The 18,773-nt window shown below is 52.3% G+C and overlaps 1 protein-coding gene across 10 annotated transcripts in view; it reads left to right on the top strand.

Annotated features, from left to right (window-relative positions):
* PACSIN2 (protein kinase C and casein kinase substrate in neurons 2) overlaps positions 1 to 18,773 on the top strand; it is a 150,564-nt gene that overhangs the window by 118,463 nt on the left and 13,328 nt on the right. For all 10 annotated transcript variants that reach the window (XM_024239614.3, XM_054542937.2, XM_054542933.2 and 7 more), the window contains 4 exon segments: positions 8,311 to 8,467; positions 10,728 to 10,963; positions 13,142 to 13,297; positions 17,341 to 17,516. In XM_024239614.3, coding sequence (XP_024095382.3) covers positions 8,311 to 8,467; positions 10,728 to 10,963; positions 13,142 to 13,297; positions 17,341 to 17,516 — 725 coding nt within the window.

Genomic DNA, 18,773 nt, shown 5'->3' with positions numbered 1-18,773 from the left:
TCTCAGTGGCAAGAGAGTGTTGCCAGACGCTCAGAAATGGAGTGATGAATGCTTCAGTGGGGAGCCAGCCAGCTGGTGGCATCGGCAGACTGGAAACTGCTCCCTTTGCACCCTGGAGAGGAAGGGCCAGGGGCGAGCCAGCTGGTCCGAGCCGAGCCACGGAAAGAAGACGCCCTGGTGGTGCCCCTGCAGGCAAAGCCCGTGGAACCAGAGTCAAATGTCTGGCCCAGAGCTGGTCAGGTATGCCAGGAAGCACCAACATCATCTTCAATCGGAAACCCTGGAATCGTGAAGGCTCACCTCACCCCCCACCCCGACCCCCAGACAGGGTGAAGAAATGGCTTGGCAAGAAGTTAGGTCTTATCAGGCGATCGCCGTGGCAGGCGGAGAGCACAGCTGGCTGGGAAGAAACCTACCCTGCAGTGTAAACCCCTCCTATCCTGGGCCATTTGGTCCTCACAGGAATAGCTCTGACTCTACCTGACAACTGAAAGGACAGAAATATACGGAGAGGGACTTGTACAAAGTTACACATTTCGGGGCAGGGCCAGATCTGTGCTGCTCCCCTCATCAGAGCAGGTGAAGGGAAGGAGGTGTGGTTAGGGCTGGGAAATCCGATGGATTTGAACAAGATATCGAAAGCATTTTGCCCGTCTTGTTGCCAACTGCAGACTTGGGAATTAAGGAATTCCTAAAGAGTTGCCTCATCCTTGTCTGCCAGGCTGACAGAGGAGATGCTAGAGCTTCTTGGCATGCTTGGTCAGCTTTGGATAAAACATTTGACTCTGGTTCCATGGGCTTGCCTGGCGAGGGGTACCACCGGGAGCTCTTCTGTAGGTCAGCTTGGCACAGCTGGCTCAGCCTTGACCCTTCCTCTCCAGGGTGCAGAGGGAGCGGTTGTGGTGCTTGTGCCTTCGGGGCCACAGATTAAAGGGGAAGATCATCCTGAGGTTAAAATCAAGGTCATCCTTGGCAACCGGTCCTAGAAGTTTACAGGCTTGGGGTTCCTGGGAACTTCGTTGGCATATGGTGGGGACAGGAGCAGGGCCTGTGTGCTGCTTGGAGTCTGGAATTCTGTTTGTGACTTGCTGGAGCCCACAGGGCTGGCTGGAAGCACACGCACCATCTCATGTTGACTCGGTAAGTCTCAGTTTACACCAGCTCTGATCCCGGCCCGAGGGAGGTTTGGGCAGGTGGCCTCTCTTTCTGTTGCATGACCATGAGTGACTGCATCTTTCAAACTTGAGTTTCCTTTTCTCTAAAATAGGGACACTAGGTCGGGTGCAGTGGCTCATGCCTGTAATCCCAGCACTTTGGGAGGCCGAGGTGGGAGGATTGCCTGAGCCTGGGAGTTTAAAATCAGCCCTGGCAACATAGTAAGAGCCTGTCTCTACAAAAAATATAAAAAATTAGCCAGGTGTAGTGGTACATACCTGTGGTCCCAGCTACTCGGAGGCTGAGGCAGGAGGATCGCTTTAGACGGGAAGGTCGCGCCTCTGTGATTGTGCCACTGCACTCCAGCCTGGGCAATAGAATGAGACCCTTCTCGCAAATAAAATAATAAAATTTAATTTAATTTTTAAAAATGGATATTAATAGTATCCCCTGGCTAGCACTGTCACAAGATTAAGTGGGGTGGCATGGAAAACTGTCAGTACCCTGCCTGGCCAAGTATGGGCATGCTCTATTATGATGCCGTCGCTAGTGAAAATCACTCAGTGTGTGGTACCTGTTGCCAGGAGACTTGCAGTCTAGCTAGGGAAGTGAGGCTAATGTGCTCGAGGCAATTTTGAGACGAGCTGTGACCCGAGGGGCATGGGGACGGTGTTCGGAAGGGCCATCATGGCCCCCAGCTGGACCAGATGGCAGGAGTCCTCAGATGAGTCTCCCCTGTCTGTGGGTGCAGGTGGTGTAGACTGGGTCAGTGCTCCACGCTGGTGCTCCAGCAAGGACGGGCTGCATCAGGGAAGCCTGCGTGGGGAAAAGGAGCCAAGACTTCACAGAGAGCTGGGATGGGGGCAGGTAGGAGGGGAACTCGCTCATCAATAACCGTTCCTGTCTCTATTTCTTCACCTGCAGTTGATACCTAGGCCCCCTCCCCATTTCTGATGTTACAGCTTTTGTTAGCATCGGCTCTCATAAACTTCGCACCCCTACTTCATGTGCACACATTCTTAATTGATGTAAATGGCATCATGCCCCACATCATTCTGTTTCTGTTCTGGGTCAGTGTGTTGGCGTAGTCGTGCACAACCTTCCTCCCGCTGCACTGCTGGGCCCCGTGCTTACCTGTGCATTCCCCAGGGAGAGGCCCCCTACCTGTCCTGGGACCGAAGGGAACACTTCTATGGGGATTTACTAAGCCCGGAATGAAGCTGCTGGGTCATCGTAGGGCACTTGCATGCTTCATGACTTAATCACTGCCTAGTTGTGCACAGAGGCCTGCCCACTCTGTTTCCACCAGTATATCCAGTAAAGGGTGCTGTACACCCACCTCTGCCCACGCTTGGCCTTTCCCGCTCTCTGGTGGTTGCCATTCCACAGGCGTAGAGCTGCCTTGCTGTTCTCAGGCGCATCCCTCTGGGCACCCACATACAGAGGCATCTCTGTGTGCTCTGGGTGCTGTCATCCCAGCTACTCGGGAGGCTGAGGCAGGAAAATAGCTTAAACCCGGGAGGCAGAGGTTGCAGTGAGCCGAGATCGCACCACTGCACTTCAGCTTGGGCAACAGAGCTAGACTCCGTCTCAAAAAAAAAGAAAAAGAAAAATTTTGTTTAAGGAGCCATACCCTAAGTCACAAAGGTATTCACGTACATTTTCTTCTGGTCATGTGATGGTTTTACCTCACATTTTTATGGGGTGCCTGCTGTGCGGTAGACCCTGTGGAAAGCAATGGAGAAAGAGTGGTGGATTAGAAAGACACAGGTCCACACCCTCTTAGGGCCCAGAGTCTGAAGGTATTAGGGGTTGGGAGCACCACAGAGCTTGGCATGGTCCTGTGTCTGCACAGCAGACCTTCTCCAGCGTCCTTGTGAAAGGCACCTCTGGACTGTTTACAACAGATGCATGCAGGATGGAGGAGGAGCTGATGTGGCCTCTTCGGATTGTCCCCCCAGCACGCCTATGACAATAAGCCGCTGGGTTTCAGGTAGAGCCCCTTTCTCTGCTCCTGATTGCACGGATGTTTCTGCACAGGGATGGTTGAGATTCCAGCCGCCACCTCATCCTAGCCGACTTTAAAACTGAGGCTTGGCTGACACTGGGTTCTCAGAGGAACGATTAGAAGCCTGGCTCACTGAGAGGGAGTGAGTGCGGCCTGGAGGAGGGCAGGCGGCAGGGTGAGTCCTGGGCTCGGGGAAGGGCATGGGGAAGGGGGTGGATTCCCTGGAAGCAGAGCTTGATTGTGAGAGATGTGGCCCCCAAGGTCCATCCCTGGGAGGCAGGAGAGCGGCCTCCAGAGGACCCTAGAAAGGAGGTTCTCGGTCGGGCACAGTGGCTCACACCTGTAATCCCAGCACTTTGGGAGGGTGAGGTGGGCAGATCACCTGAGGTCGGGAGTTCGAGACCAGCCTAACCAACATGCAGAAAACCCGTCTCTACTAAAAATACAAAATTAGCCAGGCGTGGTGGCGCATGTCTGTAATCCCAGCTACTCGGGAGGCTGAGGCAAGAGAATCGCTTGAACCGAGGAGGCAGAGGTTGTGGTGAGCTGAGATCTCACCATTGCGCTCCAGCCTGGACAAGAAGAGCGAAACTGTCTCAAAAAAAAAAAAAAAAAAAAAAGAAGGAAGGAGGTTCTCTTTCCCAAGGTGGGCACAGCCTGGAGAAGGCAGGGGTGCTGTATGCAGAGAAACCTGTCTGGGAGCCCGGGATCCCATGACCTCTCTCCCCGCATCCTCCACCTGGAGGATGGGCAGCTCCCTTTTTCGGCTCGCCTGCCCTGGGTTCCACTGAGCAGCCCCGTTCTCTGGAGGCTGCTCTCAATTCTTCCTTCCAGGATGTCCCCACCCCCGCCAGCCTTCTGAGCCCCACCAGTCCCCAAGCCTGACACGGTTCAGGATGCAGGCCTAGCCTTCCCAGTTTCTCAGCATCTGCCCTCCCTCATTGCCAGTCACTCCCTGTGTTCTGTGTTCCAGTCCCAGCTGACTTCTCTCAGGGCCCCAGGGTCGCCATGTGGACACACCTTCCTTTTGCCAGTGCTGTTCCCTGTGCCTGGAATTATTTCCCTGGCCTCACCTTTAATCTGGCCAGCCTCCTACCTGTCCTTGAAGATGCCCTTTGGATATTGCCTTCAGGATACCTCTCACCCCCTCTTCCCAGTGCCCCAGTTCCAGTGCCCTGTGCCCAAGCGCTGAGTCCCTCAGTAGGTACATGCTTGGCCCTCCGTCTGCCAGGCAGTCCCTCAGGGGAGTGAACGGATGTCCAGGCACATGTATGCTGAGCATTTGTCTTTGGTAGCTTAGTTTCTGAGTCGAGTGAGCCTGAATTTAGAGGAAGTTAGGAACATAGCTTCATACCTGGTTCAAAAACGAGGATTTTGTGAATGAAGCAATTAATATGTTTGGAAGAAAGCATGCTTATATTCAGTTTCTACCTACAGTTTTCTACCATTTGGCTATCCCAAAACAACCTCATGTTTCGAAAAAGTAGAAGAGAGGTTTTTAATTACAAAACTGATAGAGCAGAAATAGTTAACTATGTATGTGCTGATTTTAATGTATGATCGATTTGTCAAATATTTGAAAATTAATTTTCTTGCATTTTAAAAACTAGTCATTATTATACGTTTGATTTTTTAAAAAATGTATTAAAAAGGGAACAGGCCAGGCGCTGTGGCTTATACATGTAATCCCAACACTTTGGGAGGCCAAGGTGGAAGGATCGCTTGAGCCCAGGAATTCAAGACCAGCCTAGGCAACATGGCAAAACCCTGTCTCTGCAAAAAATACACAAATTAGCCAGGTGTGGTGGTGCGCACCTGTAGTTCCAGCTACTCTGGAGGCTGAGGTGGGAGGATCACTTGAGCCTGGGAGGTTAAGGCCACAGTGAGCCATGATTGTGACACTGCACTCTAGCCTGGGCAACAAAGCAAGACCCTGTCTCAAAAAGAAAAAAAAGGAACAAACTTTACTCAAGGAGGCATACAGATGGCAAATAGTCATAAGAAAAGATTTTTAGTATTATTAGACTTCAGAAAGATGCAAATTAAAATCACAATGCAATATTGCTGCACTAAGTAGAATGGCTAAAAATAACAAAACAGAACAAAACACCCTGACAATACTAAGTGCTGGGAGCATGCAGGACACGGAAGTCTCATACGTTGCTGATAGCAATGCACAGCGGTACAGTCACTTTGGATAGCAGTTCGGCAGTTTTGTTAAACGTACATGTGCCATGTAACATTTCCACTCCTAGGTATTCACCCAAGAGACATGAAAGCTTATGTCCCCACAAAAGATCAATAGATGAATGTTATAGCTTCTTTATTCATAATTCCCCCAAACTGAAAATGACCCAAGCAACCTTCAGCAGGAAGAATATGGATAAACAAAAGAGTGGTATAACTACACAATCGAATACTACTTAGTAGTAAGAAAGAATGACCTTCTGACGTAGACAGCAATGTGGATCAGTCTCAGAAGCATTATGGTGGGTGACAGAAGCCAGTCTCAAAAGCCAGGCTGCATACTGTGTATCCCATATATCCTTGCCATCCTGGGAAAGGGGCAGAAATCATGTCTGTGGTTGCTGGGGGCTGTGTGGGGAGGGGATGGGCTGCAAGGGGGCACAAAGGCACTTGATGAGAGATGGAAGTGTCCTGTTCCTTGCTGTGGAGGCAGTAGACAGCGGTATATGTTTGTCCACACTCAGATCTAAGTGTACCCTGTAGTGGGCAATTTTGCCTGTGTGTAGATGCCATCTCAACCTAGAGAAACAGCCAGCAGTAGCTCTGCTCCTGGGACGACTGCAGTGCTTTGCCCAGGGAAGTGGGAAGACCACATTGCTCTGTCCCTGGTGGTTTATGGCGATAGAGACTTCCAGCGATGGCCTGTCACGGGCCACCACACAGTCCTTTCATTAAAGGGACAGCAGGGCTGATGTTGCTGCGGTGCCTCGGTCCCAACTGTTTGGCATACTCCCCTTCTCTCGTTGGCTCTGTGCTCAGCCAGCTTTGCCTCTTGTCCCCAGCGGTGGCCACAGGACCAGCACAGGCTCCTCTACAGCCACTAGGACCAACTGGGAGCTTACATGGAAACCTGAAACGTATACTTACGGAAACACTCTTCCTGTATTCATCGCGGCTTTCCAGATTTCAAGAGTTGTCAATTAAATGTGTATTGCAGCTCCTGTGTGTGCCGATGGGTGGTACCAACATGTGACTTGTTAAGAAATATCCTTTTCTTTTCCCTAAACCTTTAACCAACGGTTCTCAAAATCAGAGAGGTAAGCAGATTTCAAGAGAGCCAAAATACATGATTTGATGGTGATTACCAATTTGAATACTGTTGGTAATAGGCAGATGAAAACCAGCTCTGGGTTGTGGCTTCATGTCGACTGTCAAGGCTAAGTTAGGGCCATGTTACCTAAGCTCCTCCTACCACCAGCTCAGCGATACTGAGTTGCTTGTTGGGTATTTTTTTCGTCCTGCTGTAAATTTCAAAATGACAGTAAGGCCTCATTTTAAGGGAAGCGACCACATAATGTCACTTCCAATGAGCTGTGAAAATGCTCACTTTCGACTTCCTCACAGGAGCTGCTCGAGTTTGGAGTGGACGCTCAGGTTCAGCTCATGTTTTGACGAGCTGCCGAGCTGCCAGCCTTGCTGGGGGAGGTCTTTGGAGAGAATGAGCAGAGCCGAAAGTCTCATCTGCCTCTGGAGAAGGCTGCCCAGGCTAACCACCTTCCAGGGGTCTTTGCTTTTCACCAGGATTCTGGTTCTCCTAGGAGTGGAGTCATCTCAGCCCATGTAGCTCAGCCTCAGGGACAGCCCTTCCTCCAGGTGCTGCAGCCCCCTTCCCTCCCCTTGCCCATCTCTGTGCAGGGCCAGGCAAAGAGATTTTAGAAAAGGTAAAACTGACAAGGGGTTGACTAAGATTTTTGAAGGCAATGGGAGAAAAATGCTGAAAAGAGATCGTTTTTCTGTCATATTTCCTCTGGGTGCGCAAGTTATCAGCGACTGTATCCTTTCAAGCCAGCAGCTCAACGAATTAAACATATCGAACATTTTCATTTTCACCCCAAATTAGCCATTAACATTTCCTCAGTTACTCTTTTATTACTTATAACTTAGATGAACTAGTCTTTTCATGTACAAAAAAAGGCAATCAAAACTCAGCTTAGCCCTGACAAAACTTTGCCATCAAGACAGTCCTACCTGGAACCCTTTGAAAAACTGCCTTTGGCTCACGCCTGTAATCCCAGCACTTTGGGAGGCTGATGCGGGCGGATCACAAGGTCAGGAGATTGAGACCATCCTGGCCAACATGGTGAAACCCTGTCTCCACTAAAAATACAAAAACTAGCTGGGTGTGATGGCGTGCGTGCCTGTAGTCTCAGCTACTCAGGAGGCTGAGGCAGAAGAATCACTTGAACCTGGGAGGCGGAGGTTGCAGTGAGCCGAGATCGTGCCACTGCACTCCAGCCTGACGACAGCGAGACTGTGTCTCAAAAAAAAAACAACTGCCTTCAACTCCAGCCTAGCCACTGTGGCTGCAGGATCTTGACAAACCACGTAACTTCTCTAAGCCTTTGTTTCCTCATCTTTAAAATGGGGACACTTATTCCTACTAGGTAGGGGAGACAGTATTTGGAGGTGTAAAACACCTAGCAGGTCGTCTGGCACATGGTAGGTGCTCAGGAAGTGGAAGAGTTTTTACGGCTATGATTGGGAAGTAATAACCCAGCACGTGATGGATGACATCAAAGCAGAAGGCTTTGGTTAGATGTCACCTACTCCAAGAAGCCGGCCCCAGCCCCTCAGTCTGCGTGAGGTGCCCTTCTAGGCATCCTCAGCCCCGCCCCTTCCTCCATGGTAGCCCTTCCTGACCCACAGCCCAGTTTCTACTTGGTACCCAACCTAAAGAACATTGAGAAGCCCGCGTTCACTGATGTGTATGATCTTATTCATAATAAAAATAGAGGCTCATTATCTAACTACACGGTGTGCCTTTCAAACTCTGGGAGAGGGGTGTGGTAAACATGACCCCAGGTGTGCATCAGGGCCTGGTTGGCATGGAGGCCATTTGTGCCGCAGCCAAGGACAGGCTGCCCCAAGCCACCTGCCTCCCAGCTGGTTCTCTCTCCTAGGTCGGGAACTACAAGCGGACTGTGAAGCGGATCGACGATGGCCACCGCCTGTGCAGCGACCTCATGAACTGCCTGCATGAGCGGGCACGCATCGAGAAGGCGTATGCGCAGCAGCTCACTGAGTGGGCCCGGCGCTGGAGGCAGCTCGTGGAGAAGGGTAGGGAGGCCCCAGCACAGGTCCTGTGGCCTGGAGGCAGCTATACCCCAGCTAGGGGCTCTGGGCACGTTGTGACCCTCTCTATGCCAGTTTTCTGTCTTTTAAGATTGGGGCAAGAGTGCATTTCCCAGTTCCAGAGCGGGGTGTGATTTTTATGGGGAGCATTAGTGCCCATCACCAGCAGGCACAGGCTCTGTGAGCTTTTGTCCGCTTTCCTTGGGGACACAGGACTACAGCCCTTGTCATCCATAGGACACACTTGCACTTGCCGAGTTAACTCAGAACTCGGGTAAGTTCCTGTCACGTGGAAGGCCTTGCTGCTCGGCACCTTAGTTGCTAACACTGAGAGCTGTTTATTTTTAAACTTGGCCATGTAGCAGGTCAGATAAGACTAGCTGGCAACACCTGGCAGTCTGAGTTTAAATTTTAAGGGAATAATTACAGGTGTTGTATGGCAGAGGTTTCACCCCCTTCTGTCCCCACTGAAAAGCTCAGAAGATTCTGCAGCTTTATTAGTGCCACTGTTGTGTGGACAGGAGCCATGCTTAGAACACACTTCCCAGCAGTGAAGGGGGAACTTGACTGGTTACAGCCTTTCCGGCACAGAAGCAGAGCAGCGTGGGTTTCTCAAGGTGTGTTTTGGGGCAGCCTTTCCTGTGCTGACCAGCTGTCCTCAGCCAATCAGGGGAGCCAGGTCCCACGCGATCCGGGTCTAGTCCAGCTGCCTGTCCTTTCCCATGATGCTGACATGGGTTGTATGTGTGGGCTTAGCACAGTCCTTAGGGCAGGGTATGTGCCCAGGCTGTGGAGCAGGCACGTGGCAGAGGAGGGGCCTAGGATAGGTCAGCTCCCTTGGTCGGTGGCACTGTCGTCATTTCATTTCCACCTGCTGCAGCCCCTCTCCCAGGATCCAGCTGTCAGTCAGAGCTTGAGGTTTACAGAGCACCCTTACCACCCTCACCTTGTGGGTCTGGCTGTGACATTGTGGACAGGACAGGAATATGCTCATTTTGTAGACACGAAGGCACAGAGAGGTCCAACTTCCGGGGCTGTTCTCTGTTGTCTCCAAGCCCCAGAGTCACGTGTCCCCCTCTGGGTTCTCACAGCCCGCCCTCCCCTCAGCCCACCTCTGTCATGACTCAGCGCGCTTGGTCACTGTCCCTGTGACCACCTTGAAGACCAGCCATGGATCTTCTTGATTTCTGCCCCAGCTCTGTTGTGGCTCTCCCTCCCTCCAGCCTCACGCCACCCCACCCTATCGCCTGAATAGAAATGCCAGCCTGGATTAGGGCCTCCTTCCTGAGCCTCGGGGACTGAGAACAGTGATTAGGGAGAGGTGACTCAGCCCCTCCTGCCATACTGGTCCAGAGCAGGCTCCTGCTTCCTCCTCTCCTTCCTCCTGCAGGACGGGCTTCCATTCTGTTGAGGGGACAGTCCTCATTCCACAGTGTTCTTGAGCTTGTGCTCAGAGCCAGGCTCTTTCTGGGAGTGAATGAACACGGTCCTGCAGAGGAAGGCAGTGTAGGGCTAGCCAGGGGCCAAGCAGGGCTGATAGGAGCCACGCCAGGAGAAGCGTTGGCATGGTGGGGGGGGGGGGGTGTCCAACACCTGGGAGAAGCGTCTGCTCACTTCAGAAGGTCCCCCCTTCTCTGGCCACCTTTAAGTAAATTAAGACTTCTAAGATGTGGAAATTTGGGTTTTTATAGAGTTCAGTGGCTTTAAATAAAGGAAAGGCATGGCCGGGCGTGATGGCTGACGCCTGTAATCCCTGCACTTTGGGAGGCCGAGGCGAGTGGATCACCTGAGGTCAGGAGTTCGAGATCAGCCAGCCTGGCCAACATGGTGAAATCCCGTCTCTACTAAAAATACAAAAATTTAGCCAGGCGTGGTGGCGGGCGCCTGTAATCCCAGCTACTCGGGAGGCTGAGGCAGGAGAATCGCTTGAACCCAGGAGACAGAGTTTGCAGTGAGCCAAGATCGCGTCTCTGCGCTCCAGCTGGGACAATAAGAGTGAAACTCCATCTCAAAAATAAAAATAAAAGAAAGGCATGTAATCCCCCAATTTTCCTAACACGAGGGGCAGAGCAAATTCAGCTTCAGGAACTGAAAAAGGCACAGAGTCCCTGAGAGAAAAATATCTGAAACCCCGAAAGGAAACCATCTGTGGTCTAAATGCCCACATTGAACAGCTGAGGTGTGAGCAGAGGAGACCCCACCATGGCCGGCACTGAGTGACCCACAGCTTCTCTCCCCTGCGCAGGGCCCCAGTATGGGACCGTGGAGAAGGCCTGGATGGCCTTCATGTCCGAGGCAGAGAGGGTGAGCGAGCTGCACCTCGAGGTGAAGGCCTCACTGATGAACGATGACTTTGAGAAGATCAAGAACTGGCAGAAGGAAGCCTTTCACAAGCAGATGATGGGCGGCTTCAAGGAGACCAAGGAAGCCGAGGACGGCTTTCGGAAGGCACAGAAGCCCTGGGCCAAGAAGCTGAAAGAGGTACATCCGTCCTGCAGGCTTCCCTGCCTGGCCTTGCTCTGCCTGGCACTCCACTAGCAGCACCCCCTCCTGCACCCAGGACTTCCTGCCACTTCCTGCCACTGGCTGTAGGCACAGGAGGCCAGACCTGGTAGAGATAAAGCCACTCCTCAGGCTAGAAGCCCATGGTAGCTGACATTTACGCAGGTTGAAGACGCTGAATGCTCTATGTGCATTCTTTAAATTTTTTATTTTTATTTTTTGAGATGGAGTCTCACTCTCTCTCCCAGGCTGGAGTGCAGTGGTGCGATCTCAGCTCACTGCAACCTCTGCCTCCCGGGTTCAAGCAATTCTCATGCCTCAGCCTTCCCAGTAGCTGGAACTACCGGTGCATGCCACCACACCCTGCTAATTTTTGTATTTTTAGTAGAGACGGGGTTTCACCATGTTGGCCAGGCTGGTCTCGAACTCTTGACCTCAGGTGATCCACCCACCTTGGCCTCCCAAAGTGCTGGAATTACAGGGCATTCTTCAAATTTGATCCTACCAACCCATTTTACAGATTTGGTAACTGAGGATCAGAACCATACATTGGTGGTAGAGCTCAAAGCCGAAGCTCTTAACCACTAACAGTACTTCTCCCAACCCTGGGGAAGTGTCTGGTGGAGACTTAAAAGTCCTGGCCGGGCGCGGTGGCTCACATCTGTAATCCCAGCACTTTGGGAGGCTGAGGCAGGCGGATCATGAGGTCAGGAGATTGAGACCATCCTGGCCAACATGATGAAACCCCATCTCTACTAAAAGTACAAAAATTAGCAGGGCATGGTGGCGGGCGCCTGTAGTCCCAGCTACTCAGGAGGCTGAGGCAGGAGAATCACTTGAACCCGGGAGGTGAAAGTTGCAATGAGCCGAGATCGCGCCACTGCACTCCAGCCTGGTGACAGAGGGAGACTCCGTCTCAAAAAAAAAAAAAAAAAAAAAGTCCCTTTGGCCGCTCTGCGTGTGGAGTAGCCTTTCTTTATTCCTTTACTTTCTTAATAAACTTGCTTTCACTTTATTTTTTTAAAAGTCCCTTTGACGATAGAAAGAAATAGTTTGCATTTTTCTTTCTCTTGCATGGGTTTTTCTCCCAAAATTTCAAGTAACATTGATACCTGTTTTTCTAAAAGTAGCAACCAAAGCCATTGAGTTTTGTCGAGCCTCGGCTAGTTGGAGGCTGTCATCTGTCCACCCCAGCCCTCAGCTTGTGTGCCCCGCCCCTGCCTGCAGCCTCGCCCCCCATTCCTTGCTGGAATGGACTAGACGGTAGATGTGCCACCCCCAACACCCAGCTGTTCTCTGGCCCTGCGCTGCCTTCCTCCTCCTCAGAATCATCCATAACATGCCTCTGTCCTTCCGGATGGTTTTCTCTGTGTCTCGTTTTCTCTGTGTCTTAGCTTTTGTCGCATCTCCTTTCTCTTCTGTTTTGTCCCTGGCCCCATTCATAATGAAACTGTCTGTGTCTCATGAGGCCTTTGCTATAAACTCCTCCTTCCCTCTAGAATGAAATTTGTGGCTTTGGCTCAAATAAGGAAGGATCTGTTAAGAGTGTGTGTGTGTGTGTGTGTGTGTGTGTGTGTGTGTAAAAGCCATTAAAACAAGAGGAAATGTGGCCGATGGCCCTGCCCCCCTAGTATGGTCGTCTCTCTCACGCTAGGTTCCTCCTTGGAACTTTCTTTGTATTTGCCAATCCAGCGGCCTGGCATGGTCTTCCTGGGATGCCCGTAACCCCTCCATGTGCGCGTTCCACGTGTGCGCTCCACGTGCGTGTTCCATGTCATCTCAGTGGCTTTCTCCACCCACCCCATGCTCCGTCTCTGTTGTCTTCCCGCACACTTAATGCCCTCTAATTGACTCTGGCATGTAACTTTTCCTATACTGTATCTGCCTCCTGCAACTCAAATGAAAGCTTCACAAAGGCCTTGTGTTTCTTGCTGTGTTCCTGGTGCCTCGAACCATGCACGGGACAAGCAGGTACTCCATGAATATGTGTCGAGTGCGTTCCTGTTGTGACTAGTTGCTATGATGGTATACATACAATTTTGTACCTGCCTTTTCTTCCCCTCTTGGTAGCACAAGCATTCCCATGGTCTGTGTGACCTCTAGTGAGGATCCTGAACTCCCAGCGACATGGCATTCAGGAACTCATTCTCCCTGTAGGTAGAAGCAGCAAAGAAAGCCCACCATGCAGCGTGCAAAGAGGAGAAGCTGGCTATCTCACGAGAAGCCAACAGCAAGGCAGACCCATCCCTCAACCCTGAACAGCTCAAGAAATTGCAAGACAAAATAGAGAAGTGCAAGCAAGATGTTCTTAAGGTAAACTGTACACTTGTTTTTACACGTCGAGTGTCACCGTGTCAATTGTTCACATGTCTGGCACATAGCCTTCTGTAACTGCTTGGGTGAATGAGTGGATAGAGGGATAAATAACCAATAAAACACACCCCTGTCCTCAAGAAGGCCACAGGTGAGTGCCCTAGCACCTCACCTCACCATAGCCACTGTACCTGCTTAGTCAAGGGGCAGAGCCAGGCTCTGGGCAAGCTGGGGGTAAGAGACAGCTCTTGGTGCTCAGAGACACAAGGACAGCTGGGATTGCTGCAGGGAGCTGCTTGTGCCAACATGGGCGTGGCCGGTGGTGGGTGTGAATGGGTGTGGTGTGAGCTGGTATGGAGGGTTATGAGGACCAAATCACCAGTGGCCTGGACAGCCGGGCTGAGTAAGGAGATTAGGATGCTGCTGACCAGGAGCCACTCAGGTAAGGCCTGAGCCTGGGTGGGGTCAGGGAGGAGGTGAGGAGGGTGAGATGGTTTAGAAGGATTGCTCTGCTTGTGTAGGGAGAGGGGCTGGGGGGCAGAGACCTGGGGGAGGGACTGCAGGCTGGGAGCGCTTGTCTGGGGGAGTCAGGTGGGAGGGGGAATGGAGGGGCCCTGCAGTCTCCACAGTGACAGGCCCCGAAAGTGAGGCAGAGGCTATGGAGCCAGGGGTGGCAGAAGGGTGGTCTTTGGTCAAGGAGAGACCGTGACCAGGCACTGGGGCATCATGGGTGCCCTTCCATTTCTGTTGTGAAGGGGAGATTTTCTGCCCCATGGGTTAATGAGAAATCATTGTGTAAACTATTACGTGCTCTGCAGGTGTAGATAAGTGATTCTGCCTGGAAGGTCCTGGAGTCACAGGACTTAAAACCAGACAGCGTCATCGTCTTGTGATTTAAAAGTTCACAGGAAGGGAGGGGCTCAGCCCTCAGCCCCACCTCCCCTCCTTTGCTCAGCCATGAGGGGTGAGGGCTGGGGGATGTCACTGCCGAGGGCCTGCCCTGCCTCAGTGTTTGGAGAGGAGATTCCCAACCAAGATTTGCAGAGAGAGACGGAATGAGGTAGAGAGAGGCTGCACTCCAGGAAGAGGACATGGGCAGAGGGGAGGCAGGAGGCCTAAGCTGGTTTCACTACCCACCAACCTTTCCCGGCCCCTGTCAGTTAGGTGGTGGCATCCCTGTTTTGTGAATAAGGAAACCAAGATCAGAGAGGTTAAGTCACATGCCAGGCAGCAGGTGAGAGCAGGAACTTCTGACCTCAAGCCCATACATATACCCTTTCTCCACTGTTCCTCACTGCTATGCCGTCGGCGTAGCAAGGGGAACACGTCATCTACACGAGAGTTCGTCACTCAGACCAAGTGTCAGAATCCTCTGGGAAACCCCTCTCACTCCCATTGCTGGAGCCAGGAATCTGGGCTTTTGAAGCAGCCCAGGTGCCTCCACGGTGGGATCACGTGAGGAGCCTGGAACCAACTACTGAGTGGGAGGCACCTGGGCTCAAGAAGCACAAGGTCCCGGAGAACTCTCGGGCCTTTGCCAGAATCCCAGGGAATCAGGTGCCCAAAAAGGTGCCTAGAGGAAAGATGGGGCTTCTCCATGTTGGGCAGGGGCATGCCTGTGTGACAGAAAGGGAGACGGAGATGAAGAGGAAGAGAGGCCTTTCGTGTTTGACAGCCACCCAGAACATCAACTCAGACTTTTGCAGAACAGGCCCAGGGCGCGAGGTTGGACATAAGCATCTGGCAGGATGACTGGGACACTTTGTAGTGGGTTCCCTCCTGGGACCCTCCCTGCCTCTGTGGTCTGGCCAGTGACTACAGGATGTGAGAGGTCCTTGTGGGCCTAGAGCTCTGGAGAGGAGGCCAGTCCCTCCCCACCACCCTTCTTGACGCAGTTTCCAAAATCCGGCACACGGGCCTGGGCAACATAGTGAGACCTCATCTCTACAAAAAATTTAAAAATTTAGTTGGGTGTGGTAGCACGTGCCTGTAGTCCCAGCTACTTCGGAGGCTGAGGCGGGAGGATTGCCTGAGCCCAGGAGTTCAAGGCTGCTGCAAGCTGTGGTCATACCACTGCACTCCAGAGTGGGTGACAGAGTGAGACCTCATCTCTAAAGTAGGTAAGTAGGTAGGTACATACATACATACATACATACATACATACATACATACATACATACTTAGATACATACCACTGCTGACTGGTTGCACATGTACTTTCATGTTTTTTTATCAGCCATCAACTACATCTTGTAACATCCATCAGAAAAGAACTTTTTGCATTTAGTGCTAAAATATTACAATCCACCTAAGGGTGAAGGCCGCCTCTTGTTTTACTCCATGGGTGTTCGCTGAGAACTTTATATGCCCTGCAAGGGGATTTCCAGAACAGTGATGACCCTGCTCAGTACCTGGCCTGTGCTGGGGGCAGGACTTGGGGCTAGCAGGGTCGGCACAGGCTGAGGGCAGGGGCAGCCCAGAGGTGGAGCATCTTGTTGCCACTGAGTACCCTGAGAGCTCCTGGGAGGCTATTGTGTCTTGAAGGCTCCTGAGATGGGGCTGCTCTGTGTCACTTCAGCTGTATCCTCCAGATGCTGGGTGCTGAACCCACAGCCAAGCTGTGTCTTGGGCTTCTGAGCTAGGCTCCCATGCAGGGCTGCCAGGTAGTGGGCGTGGGCAGCGTGGTTGGCGGTGGGGAATAAGGGAATAGCCACAGCGCTGTGGAGCTCTCTCTCCACTGGGCATGCCCCAGCCCTGGCAGGGGTGGCCTTTTCCTGTAGGCACAGAGGACCCAAGCCCAGCCATCTTAGGAGGCTGAGAAGCAGAGCAAGGACCCGGATACCAGGAGAGGAGAAAGGGGCAGGAGTCAGGGCCCTAGAGGGCGGGGTGGGACCTGGTCTCACAAGGCTGGGGAAGCCTTCAAGAAGAGGAGTTGCTTTGGAGCCTGAAGAAGAGTCTTCCAGGGCTCTGAGCCACATGAGTCAGAGGAGAGCATCTGGGAGGGGAGCCGCATGGGCAGGGTAGACTCAGTCCCAGCTGGGGACAGAGAGGGTGCCCGATAGGCCTGCAGTGTCTTGGGAAGCGCTCCATCCTTCCTCAGAAGGCCCTGCACATGTTGTTAGGGACAGCAAAGCTTAGACCTGAGTGGAGCCCGTGACTACCCCCATAGTAGAAAGAATTGCAATAAATAGGTGGCCCCAGCCCTGCTGTCTCTCACCCACCCCAGGGGGCCAGCACGACCATGATCCCACCAACTAACAAAACCACCTGGCCACCAAACTGGTGGCCCTGCAAGCCGAGATGAGGGGGTGCGGGGAAGTGTGTACCAGTGTGAGGTCATTGACCTTGAGGCACATCCCCACCAGATGAATGTGCCCACTTTAGCCATGTCTTAGGAATTTCACACATTTTCTAGCTGCCCCTGGGTATTCTTGAGATAGGCCACACCTGCTTTTAACATTCCTGCCTTGTAAAACCCCTTCTTGGGACAGTCTGGGAGGGAGCAGCTGTGGGAGGGGGACGGAGTGGGCTAAAAGACAAGAGAAGGAGGACTTTTTTTGAATGCCTTCTTCCTGCAGCCCATCATTTACATATCAGAACACTGTGAAGGAGAGATGTCCTCATCTAATAAAGGACAGTGAGGCTCCAAGAGAGCTGCAGGATTCAGCCCCAGCCCCACCTTTGCTGTGGGCCAGATCTGAGGCTTGATGGTAGCCAGGCACAGCCTTTCCCCACAGGGAGAAGAGGACATGGGTGTGTGGCATGCTCAAGACCATACACACTGAGCTCTGGGGAGACTGCCCTTTGCCAGCATCTATCTGTCTGGGCCTTGCTCCAGCTGAGAGACAGAGCAGATGGCAGGAGTGTGATTTACCTTGCAGGAGTGGAGGGACTGGGACTTGAACTTGAAGTCTGTCAGAATCCAGAGCTCCTGTTTTTTCTTTGCATTTGGAATCTGGGGAGGCCTGAGACACTCTAGGGGCGCGGTGAGCCAAGGGCTGAATGGAAATAAACCTTTGTCTTGTGCCTGGATTTTCCTTTAGACCAGAGAGAAGTATGAGAAGTCCCTGAAGGAGCTCGACCAGGGCACACCCCAGTACATGGAGAACATGGAGCAGGTGTTTGAGCAGTGCCAGCAGTTCGAGGAGAAACGCCTTCGCTTCTTCCGGGAGGTTCTGCTGGAGGTTCAGAAGCACCTAGACCTGTCCAATGTGGCTGGGTAAGTTTCCTTTGAGCTAAAACACACACGTCATTGAAGTCAACGGAAAGTGCTTTTGAAGCAAACTCAGATGCTGCTCCCAGGTTTGGGATGGTGCGTTCATCAGGAGGTCTCCTCACTGCCCTCAGGGCCTCCTGCTTCTCTGTAATCTGGATGGCAGGGAGGGCCCCTCTGCTGAGTGTTTCTGCAGCTGCAGGCATGGCCGGCTGGACCTCTGGAATGTCTGGCTGACCCAGCCAATTGCTGGCCCAAGCAGATAAGGCCAGGCCCACTCTGCCAGCTCCATGTACAGGTCTGGGCAGGAATGGAGATTGCCCATTCTGGGGCCACAGCTAGGACCAGTGCAGCTGGCATATCTTTTCTTTTTTTTTTTTGAGACGGAGTCTTGTTCTTTCGCCAGGCTGGAGTGCAGTGGCATGATCTCAGTTCACTGCAACCTCCTCCACCTTCTGTGTTCAAGCAATTCTCCTGCCTCAGCCTCTCGAGTAGCTGGGATTACAGGCATGTGCCACCACGACCAGCTAATTTCTGTATTTTTAGTAGAGACGGGGTTTCACCATGTTGTCCAGGATAGTCTCGCTCTCTTGACCTTGTGATCCGCCCACCTCGGCCTCCCAAAGTGCTGGGATTACAGGCGTGAGCCACCGCACCTGGCCGCAGCTGGCATATCTAAGATCCATTGGAGGTGAATCTGGCATTTCTGGGCTGGTTGTGCCTGGGACAGTCTTTCTTTGAGGCTCTTTGTGATCAGCTGACTGCTTAGTGGCTCTCAGCCCCCAGGACAGCACATACCCTCTGAGACTTGGTTCTGAATTGTGATATGGAAGCTGTGCTGTTTCTTCTGTGCTTTCCTCGTCTTTGGTTCTGTGATGCCTTCACCAGGGCAGAGGTCCCGGCTAAGTCAAGGACTTGGATTACTGTCATCCATCTAGCACAACTGTGTAGGGACGCGTCACAGGTCAAGGCTTGCTGTTAATAGGAGACACATTCCGTTTGTCTCCCTCTGTATAAAAATCATCAAAAGCAACAGTTACTGCACCGCTGCTGCTCTGCCACCATTCCATTTTTATGACAGCCTTGTAAAGTGGGTGGCACTGATGCCATCTTATTGATGAGGAAGCTGAGGCTGAGTGAGATTAAATGACTTGCCCGAGGCTGCTCTGCTGGCAGGAGCAGGGTGGGGCTGGCCTGTGTCAGGGTCTTCTGCATGTGGAGTGACTTCCATCGTGTGGATGCTTGTCTGTCTCTGTGTCTGGA

The sequence above is a fragment of the Pongo abelii genome, chromosome 23 (genome assembly GCF_028885655.2).
Source record: "Pongo abelii isolate AG06213 chromosome 23, NHGRI_mPonAbe1-v2.0_pri, whole genome shotgun sequence".
In the NCBI taxonomy this organism is placed as follows: Eukaryota; Metazoa; Chordata; class Mammalia; order Primates; family Hominidae; genus Pongo; species Pongo abelii.
This window is presented reverse-complemented; position numbering and strand designations above follow the sequence as displayed.